The sequence below is a fragment of the Malania oleifera genome, chromosome 11 (genome assembly GCF_029873635.1).
Source record: "Malania oleifera isolate guangnan ecotype guangnan chromosome 11, ASM2987363v1, whole genome shotgun sequence".
NCBI classification, from domain to species: domain Eukaryota; kingdom Viridiplantae; phylum Streptophyta; class Magnoliopsida; order Santalales; family Ximeniaceae; genus Malania; species Malania oleifera.
The window spans coordinates 59,015,105-59,025,012 of record NC_080427.1 but is presented as its reverse complement, the minus strand read 5'-3'; the positions used below and the strand labels follow the sequence as shown (position 1 = coordinate 59,025,012).

At 38.2% G+C, this 9,908-nt stretch overlaps 1 protein-coding gene across 2 annotated transcripts; it reads right to left on the bottom strand.

The window, feature by feature from the left end:
- Positions 1-4,443: 4,443 nt before the first annotated feature.
- On the bottom strand, positions 4,444-8,409 carry LOC131168187 (uncharacterized). 2 transcript variants are annotated; one of them, XM_058127466.1, is made up of 7 exons: positions 8,112-8,409; positions 7,935-8,015; positions 7,637-7,813; positions 6,607-6,777; positions 6,068-6,280; positions 5,829-5,917; positions 4,444-5,335 (listed from the first exon to the last, which is right to left on the bottom strand). In XM_058127466.1, exons 1-7 carry the CDS (start codon positions 8,200-8,202, stop codon positions 4,643-4,645), a joined length of 1,515 nt encoding a protein of 504 aa, XP_057983449.1. In that variant the 5' UTR covers positions 8,203-8,409; the 3' UTR covers positions 4,444-4,642. The 2 variants fall into 2 exon arrangements, with proteins under 2 accessions (XP_057983449.1, XP_057983448.1); XM_058127465.1 differs by having other exon boundaries at positions 7,932-8,015; positions 8,112-8,406.
- Positions 8,410-9,908: the final 1,499 nt, after the last annotated feature.

Below are 9,908 nucleotides of genomic sequence, written 5' to 3'. Positions count from 1 at the left end.
GACCTTGGTCAATTGTTGACCCAGGCCTATTTCGGTTAAGTGGGGCAGAATGAACTACCTTGGCTAGTCGACCGAAAGTGCACCAAGTGTGCATTTCGATCCTATTTTGAATCACATAAACCCTATTCAAGTGCCTAACAATCATAGGTGCAATGGTGTGTGTCCTAGGGTCATCTTTGTCCAATTTAAAGACGCTAAAAGAATCCGATGTCGGTCGACTGAACCCTTAAGTTCATTCTATGGTCACTTTTAGTTTATGGTTTGTTTGAGCTTACCTATTAGATCATACATGTGATGTGTGTGAGCTTATTACAAACCAAACCCTATTTACTATTACAGACCTTTTGCATATGAATTATATTACAACATGAAATAGAGTACAATGTGAATTGGGTCTTCCAACTTTAAGCTTTCACGTGCCATCAATATATCTGCTAATATAGACCTACACATGAACTAGATATTCATTAAATACATGAGTATTTGTCATTATCAAAACCAGGAGTAACCTATAAGGTCAACAATTACGTAAAGCGAAATGTTATGAAATGCTAAAGTTATGAACATGAACAGTTATGGATGGTTGAATAACGATAGATAGAATAATGTATTATAGTATTATCAAGTATTTATGTTAGTAGAACATGTTACATTAGGGCGAGGCAAACTCTTCGCCTAAGGGCTTACTAAGGAAGGCGAGTGCACTAGTAGTATCAGATGTAGCAGTAGGCTACAGAACGTACTAGGGTAGAGAAAAACTATTTGTATGGGCGGGTAGATTTCCCTATTCTCGGGGGCCTTCACTGGTAAACTATTACATGAATTGTGTGAGTACGAGATTTATCTATCACTTGAGGGCTTGTTGAGTAAGGTAAGTGCCCTGGTATGCTTCAATTGTGACCTTTGGGTTGCTTAATGTATCAGAGCAGAGGGGTGTTACTTGTATGTGCAAATAATCACCCCTATTCTTGAGTGGTCTCGTGGGTAAATACTTTGCATGTGTTTGAATAGGATCAAAAAATGGTTTCTTTTTAAAGAATTTATGTTAATGGTTTGCAAATGATATTAAAATGTTGATTATAATCTCATGTTGATCACACGCTGTTTTAATATATATTGCTTCCCTTACTGAGATGTGTCTCATTTGAATATAAATTTATCTTTTTCAAGACCGCCACGAGATCGAGCTTAGAGAGCTTGTGTCACGACCTGCTCATTTTTCACACACACACACACACACACACATATATATATATATATATATATATATATATATATTTTATATCAATAACACAAATCCCACATCCAACTCAGTAGGTCACCATTCACCTGGATCCATGGGTACCAGGGATAAAACACAACATACAGCAGAAGCCTACGCAGTAGAAAATATATAATCATATTCATTTCATCATAACATACATCACAATGTACCAGAGTTACTACAGTCACTGTACTCCCATATATACATCTCAAAAATGAAATCTAGGGACAATTCTCACAAAACCATACTATCCCTACCAAAACTTACCCTTTCAATGAGGGCAAACAACTGATCTAGTTCAGCGGGGCCTTTCCCGCTCTCCTATCAGGGGCCCTTGAAAAATGTATGAATTTTAGGTGTGAGACACCTCTCAGTAAGGGAAATAAACTAATACTAGTGTGTGGCAATATGAGTAATCTGTGTTCTACATATAACATACATATCATATCCAATACTGTTTAACAAATATGGGAAAACATACGCATATCAAAACATAGCAGAACATACTGCATTTTCATAAACATTTCTCATCTTATATCATAATAATAACATAAAAACATCATGGTAGGTTAGCTGGCTGTTGTCATGTATTACCCCCATATGAGTGGGTTGTGTGGCCCGAAGGCAGGATCTGACAATGGTTGGCCGACCACTGTCAAGTCGATAGTCTAGTCTGTAGGTCCGATGGGTCTACCCAGACTGGTCCACACACCAGGGGCGATAACAGCACACTCCTCAAATATAACCACACCGACCATCCAATCTCACACCACTCCGTACAGCGGCGTTAACACAGATATCATGATTACGAGGACCATGGACACATAACAACGGTACCGTGCAAGTGTTAGCCTAAACCAAGCCAACCAGGTTCTGATATCATATACATATACTGAAATTGTGATATAGAGGTATATCATATCTTTCATTTTCACATTAATCATATCATTTTACATATATAAGTGTATCATGAAAATCATGGACCCGTACACTGGTATTACACATTATATCATAGCTCGGCCCGTACACCAGCTACATATAGCACAGCCCATACGCTAGCAAATCACATCACATCGCACGGCCCGTACACCGGCAAATCTCATCACATAGCACGACCCGTACGCCGGCAACTCACATCACATGGCACGACCTGTACGCCGGCAAATCACACAAAATCTCATCATAAAAATCTCGGCTTTTAAGCAGGTTTTCCCATCATAATAACCATATCACCACATTCCCAGAACAATAGTATGTCATAATCATTACTACTCATGCCACATTAAACCAGTTTTCCACGTATACAACACATCATTATTTTCAATTGGGTTTTCTCAAGTATAAAACATATACATAACATATGTATTTTTCCTGAAAACGAGTGTCATAAATATATACATACATATTACAAAAAGAACTAGCTTAGTTTATCCCCTTACCTGATTCCTAAAAAGCCCCTAATAAAATTGCCTCGCACCCGCAAGGTTCCTAACTCAACACCCTGAAAATGAAAAATCTCAGAATTAAAGTTCAGTATTTCGAAGCATACAATATTTTCCTTAACTGCTAAAAACTCAAATATTGGGTAGAAAGTTTTCACCCGAAAGCATTCAAGTTTAACACCTGAGGGGTTTCCTGACCAATACTCTGAAACTGAAAACCCCCAGTATTAAACTTCAGTATTTTCATGCGCACAACATTTCTTCTAACTAGCGTAAGACCAAATATGGCTTAAAAAGCCTTACCTCAACTTTGGGATGATTTCCAACTAGCTTTCTCCCACGATCCACTCCAGTAGATTTGGAGAGAACTCCGTCAGGAGCGTCGTGGTGACTTCGGATCGTCGATCTGACGACTGGTGGGGCCGAAAAAGTAGAGAGAAGGGAGAGAGAACCGTAGAGAGAGAGAGAGAGAGAGAGAGAGAGAGAGGAGAGAGAGGAGAGAGAGAGGTTTCATCAAAAATGATATTTTTCCTCGTATTTTTCCCCCTTATAAAACAAGATTTCATCGACGAGCCCGTTCTACGTCGACGAGTCCCTGTATTCGTCAACGAAATTCAGGCTACCTAGGACCCTCTCTCGGTATTTTCTCGTCGACGAGCCCTTGTGTTCGTCAACGAATTTTCTATAGCCTTTGTTGACGAATACATGGGATTCGTCGATGAAGCTCTGAAACTCCCCCTTTTTTTTTTTCTCTTTCGAAATGCAATGTCGTCGACGAACGCTCAGCGTTCGTCAACGAAGTCTACGGTTTCCTTCTATTTCCGGTTTCCATTTCCCTTTCCTTATTATTTAAGTTTCATTTTTAAATTCGGGTCGTTACAGCTTGAGTTGGATATAGCATTTTTTGGGGTTATAGATAGAGAAATGGTATAAACATTTTGACGATACTTTGGGATGTGTATATTTATGTTCTATGTTTTAAGTTTTCTGAAATTTATGGATAGTTGTGAAACATACTAGTGTTTGTGAATACTGATTGTTTTTGGAGATATGTGTATATATTAGAATATAGGTGGATAAATGATGTATTTTGGTGTATGGATAGAAATAGTAAACTCTGGTATTTATTATTATGATTGAGGATCATAGTTATGTTTTCCGCTGCGTACATGGTATTTATTTATGGATTATTAGGATTTTTAGGAATAACGCACCGGACCGGGTTTTAAGGATTCGGGACATTACAAATAATGACTCTAATTGTTGCTACACCTTAATGCTCCTTATGGCAGATGAATATATATTTAGGATATATCACCTAAGTAACTCTTTTGTGGGTGTGTGTAGGTGCCAACATGAAGAATTGGAGAATTCGACCTTCTTTTTTTTCTTTTTCTTTTTTTTTTTTTTTCATTTTTCCCTTTTTCTATTTTTTTTTCATTTTCAATGTTTAAAAAAAAACTAAATTTCCCTATATTTTTTTTATGTTCTTATATTTTCTCATTTTATGAAATAAAAATGTTACCCAAATTTTGTTATATAAGTCTCTTGACAAAATAGGGTGTCTATAATACTTTTTATAACTTTTTGGAAAATTAAAAATAAAAATATTTTCCACAAATGAATGCCATAAGCTTAGGAGGTTTTTCTATCATTGTCCTACTGTAGGCAGTAAATACATTTTGGGAACAGAGAAACGTTCAAACAAGGCCTGAAGACAATGCAGAGAGAGATTGATTTGGATCTCCTGATTTCTGGTCAAAAGGAGAAAGAAGATCTTGCTCATTTATATTACTTTCTTGCACATTCATTCAGGGAATAAACTTTCATAACAAATTCCGCTTTAAAGGGGAAAAAAAATAACATTTAAAGTAAAACCTTCTACCAACATTCTTCTCCCCGAAACATCATCTTCATACTTCATAGGTGTAAGTGATCAATAGCCATGCGAGTAACCCATATAATTGATTCGGGGCCGAATGTTATGATGATTGTAGACTGGATCTCCATAGTCAACAGCCTTTATCACCATGGCTTCGCGTCGCCCATCCTGTTCTTGAACTGCCCCAAACACAATCTCATTTGTCTCACAACTCTTCTCATAATAAGTTTGAGGGCTGGAAGAGTAATGCTTCTGGTGATGCTGCCTTTGTTGTTGTTGCTGCTGTGGCTGCATCTGCTGCTGTTGCTGTTGGTGACAGTTGCCATCCCACGCGCTGTAAAGATTTCGGCTTTGCCTAAATTGGCTGTTCTTATCTGGGTCCTTAACCATTAATGGGTAGTTTCTCTTAGGTGTAGGGGTTCTGGTTTCCAATGGTGGGGGCTCATCTTCATCTGGAATCTCAAAGCTCTCTTGCAACGGCCATGCATTTGAATGTTTGAATGGCTGCTGGTATTCCAGCCGGTTTTGACTGTAGACTGGCTTCTTTTTGGAACCAGAAAATAATCCTCCAAAGATTTCAGCAACAGATGAACCCGTATTGAGAAAAAGCCTCCCTAATGAACCAAAGAAACCCTCTTCTGCTTTCTCTGGTTCATCCTCAGTTGGAATTGAAGGAGGCCTAATTGATTTATGAGGTCTTTGATATGACATTGATGGTGTGCCATACTGCATCGGAGTTCTTGCATCCTATAAAAGAAAAAATAAAAATAAAAAACTACATGTATCTGTGGAGAGAACATAAGTTCCAAGAATAGTTTTTTTCCTTGTGCACGGGGAATTGGCAGATGAAATTTTTTTTTTCCATACTAATAAAAATGTCAAGACTCGGGAATTACTTGCTGCCAAGAACATTTGATATTTGGATTTGAATACTGAAATGAAATATACAACTAACAACTTGGAAAACGCGGTAGACAGGTCTCAGTGGGGGAAGAACAATGCAGTCTAGGAAGAAATATTGTTTCTATCTAGAATGAAGCAATTAGACAAAAGGCCAGTGGTATTTCAAAACCCTTTTTTTTTTAATCTTTTCTAGTTCATGGATTCTTTTTTTCTTCGTTGCAGTGTCATCAGAGAGATTTCTTTCAAAATGCAAACACAAACAAGGGACCTGGAGAAGATTTCGTCAGTTAAGGTCATAGCAAGACAGAGCAAGTATAGAAGAGCGTGGACGGCTTACATCTTTGGAAGAAAACATTGTGCTAACTCGGCGTTGCAGCAATGCTAGCATGTAACCAAAGAACGCAGCTGCAACCAGCACCACTATCCCTGCAGTGATTTGAAATGCATTTTAAGCCTCTACAAGGCAATCGAAGACTGGTGAAGACCAACCAATCCACCCCCTCCAGCCCTCCTCGCATGGAGGCGGCAAACACCACATCGGAAGAACAATGAACAGGACTGACAGTGATGCTTTACCTAGATGGAAACTGCTGTCATATGGATGGGCACAGTCATCTTCTTGGAGTTGAATCTCTCGAATTGCCTGGTTTCCTCTATCTACAACCAAAATAGAGCAGCTACTTCCTATGTAAATCACATCAAAATCATTTGAGAATTTTGCATCTTCACTCGGACCATCAACATGACCTCCTGCTCGGCCCCACTTTCCTCCTGCAATAGTTGTAACCCCTGCAGCAATAAGCGTAGCCATTAGTAGTAGCTCAAAAATTGACGATGAATTCAAGATTAACAGATTTTTTTTTTTTTTTACACTTGTGTGTGGAAGCAAGGGGCTTGGGAGTAGTGCAGAAAGGAGATTAGAGGGGGAAGGTGATCCCAGTAGTTTATCAACTGTCAAAAGTAGATCCATAGATTCAATGACAAATTCTTCAAAATGATGATAATTAGCAAGAAATATTGTTGCTTAAATTTTCTTCAATCATTTTAACACCATACTTGTACAAAAGCTTTATTGCTTAAACATGGAAAATGATTGCAGGTATCTGCAAATTCACCTGTATCACTGATTTTCCTGATTGCCATATTCATGGTGTCTGCAACATAAATATTTCCTCTGTCATCCACAGTAAGGCCTTTTGGGTGGTTCATCCTTGCCTCTCTTGGCTTCCCATCTACATGCCCAGAGTACCCTTCAGGTGATCCAGCGATCAGCTTGGGCCTGCTGTCTACAGTTCATTCCATCATATTAAGATAAATAAATGAGAGTTCTACTGGTTAAACTTGGAGAACAATTAACCAGATTATAAATTTAAAAGCAACCGGTTCAGACAGCTGGCGAAATATGGAAATCTGGGTGAACGTATAAATCCAAACAGGATCTTGTCTACACTAGTTTCATGAAAAAAGCAAGGTTAAAGAATGTAGCACATAGTTTAAATAGAACCTATTATTCTGCATCTTCTAGCTTGTCGGCTTGATTTTTCTAAAGAAAATCCATCAAACCTATAATCTTTTTTATTTTTGTTTTTTAACTAAGGAAAAAAAGATTTGATAACTTTAAAAATGGGAGACTGCTTGTTGTAGAAGTTTAGAAAAGTTGGCATATACGAAATGAGTGTAAAACAGACAAAGGATTAACTGTAGAAATGCACAAAAGCCTTATGGATGAAGGACTAAAAAGATTATATCCTATCATTGGAGAAACTTGGTTCCCAAAAATAAGTGAATGACTGCAAGTCTATTTCACAAAAGATGGAACTATAACTGCGTAAAAGTCCTACTGAACTTTAGGAAAAGTGGAGTCTTATGATAAACAAAAGCAAATTGAACACCCTTTCTGATATATACAACAATAACGAAGTTGATATTCTATCCGGACCGAAAGAATCACTAAGAATGATTAGGCCCTGATTGATTAGGGACTTTAATTGGGTGTTTGGACACAAATCATGAACAAGGCAGAACCATATATATATATATATTTGAAAATACCTAACTTCTCAGCAAATTGACAGCAGAGTTAAAAGAAGTAAAAGAACAGTTAAACCAATCGTAATTCCAATGATGATGGCGAAAGTAGCTCACAACGTGATAATGGGGTTGAAATCTTGAAGATGTTGCTGTTAGCAGAGTCCAAAACCAGAAGCTCTCCACTTGGAGATGTCTGAACTGTGTATGGGTCGATTCCCAGCTTACTTCCATCAAATAGAGTCTCCACAGTGTATCCATCTTCAAATTTCATTAAAGAACGACCAGAAGAGGCTGAATATTTTGAAACCATTAACCCCATTAGTCCGACTATTGCAGAGAACAGCCCCATTTCAATATAAAACGACATTAAAAACAAGCACACAATAAAATGAGTTATGTGGAAGAACACTACCAGTTTTTGTGGTAGATTTCAGTGACCACAACCATTTAACAAGAGCAGAGACCACATTGGAGACAACCCCAGTGATGATTTCTGCAAGATAACAAGCAGAGCCATGGCAAAACAAAAATTAATGCGCAGAGGTAAAGAGAAGCAAAAACAGACAAGGTGCAAGCTTTATACACTCACTTGCAGGAGGACTAACCGAAGCTGAAGCTGAAACTGACCAGAACCCACAACAGAGAACCACTAGGAGCAAAATGACCCAACTTCTACCCATTGTTTTCAGTTGAAAATGGAAGCGCGGAATGCAAAAACAAGAAGATTTAAGCTTTGCATTTTCAGAAACCCTCTTAAATATGACAAGCAAAAATATAAGAAAGAAGAGAATCCCACCAACAACGCTTCCTTTTCTCCTCCGAGTAATTATGTTCGCAAAATATTTTTTGGGTAAGTGAGTGCATTGGAGATTTGGAGGGATCAAAGAGACACCGTGCTTGGGAACAGAAGGGATCTCTATTTAAGGAAAGAAGAAAAGGTAAAATGGTGACCAGGATTAGGCTGGACAGGAAGCATAGAATCATATGCTGCTTGGCTTAATGAAGGTGTTTTGGGAGAGAGACTGACTTCCGCACTCCCATTTTTTGATCATTACTGATTAGGGCCCTTCTTAAAACTTACCACGATTTGAAATGAAAGATTTGCTTCTTGCTCCAGTAGGGCTGGGATTGTAATTTCACCTTGGAAGTTACCCCAATGAGAGAGATAATGGAGTGGCAGGATGGTAAAATAGTTCTTTTTTTATGTAATGGTTTAGAGAGTAGAAGGTTTTGGTTTGGGTACCGGCTTACCTGTTGACTACTTGAGTTGCACTTTTCTATGGATGTAAGTGATAAAAAATTTGATTGTTTGTTTACAAACCCCAAGGCGTGAGCTTTTCATTCATATGTTCATAGAGAATAACACCATTGTCGAATACAAATACAAAATGGGTGGAAGGTCATAGAAACATTGTCCAAGAACAATCACATGAGTGGGGAGGAAGCACTATTACAAAAGTGAAAAAAAAAATAGTATTTATTATTTGAGTATCAACGGAGCATATTTAAAGCGATCCTGATTTGGCAAATGAAACTAGCTGTGTCTTAACACTTTTCTAAGGCTTTTCTAATATATATTGAGTTTATAACTCTTTTTCGAATTAAAAATTTTACTCTTCTAAAATTAGAGATAAAGGACTATTTACTGTGATCCTATTCATTCAAGAACAATGATATGACATGTGTTAATGTTCATACTTCAATACAAGATACAATTACAAAGAGAGAGAGAGAGAGAGAGAAAGAGAGGTTGAACAAGAGGCCAACCCTAGTTACATGATTAAATACCATTAAACCTAATTAATATGTAACGACCCGAAAAATAATGATATTTAAATAATAAAGAATGAGGGAAATGAAAACAGTAATAGAAGGAGGCAGTCGACTTGCGTTCGTCGACGACATTGCACTTTGCATATAAAACCCAAGGAATTTTCTCATGTCTCGTCGACGAACACAGGGGATTCTTCGACAAAGGTACAAGAGGGTCTCATCGACGAGGGCATGTTTTGTCGACGAGAAGATACCGAGAGGATGTTTTGGGCGATTTTGAATTTCGTTGACGAAGGGGAGAGCTCGTCAACGAATTGCTTCTTAGACTCATCAACGAGATGATGTTGCTCGTCGACGAAGGTCGAAGTATAAATAGTGTAAACCTCGGATTTCTATGCAGAATTTTCAACAGAAACTTTCTCTCTCTCTCTCTCTCTCTCTCTCTCTCTCTCCTACCAACTCTCCTCCACCTTTCTTCAATTTTGGCCCTATCGTTCACTGGATCGACAATCTGAGGCCACCACGACGCTCCTGACGGAGTTCTCTTCAAGTCTGCTGGGGCGGATCATCGGTGGGATCAAGTTGAATTTCTTCCTAGAATCAGGGTAAGGCC

Bases quoted from the DNA above. Each gene is read 5' to 3' on its own strand.
- LOC131168187 (XM_058127465.1), bottom strand. From the start codon at position 8,202: ATGGGTAGAAGTTGGGTCATTTTGCTCCTAGTGGTTCTCTGTTGTGGG. The intron at 8,016-8,111 runs GTGAGTGTATAA...GTTATCTTGCAG, and splicing joins TTCGGTTAGTCCTCCTGCAA to AAATCATCACTGGGGTTGTC. The intron at 7,814-7,931 runs GTGTTCTTCCAC...CAAAATATTCAG, and splicing joins ATCTACCACAAAAACTGGTA to CCTCTTCTGGTCGTTCTTTA.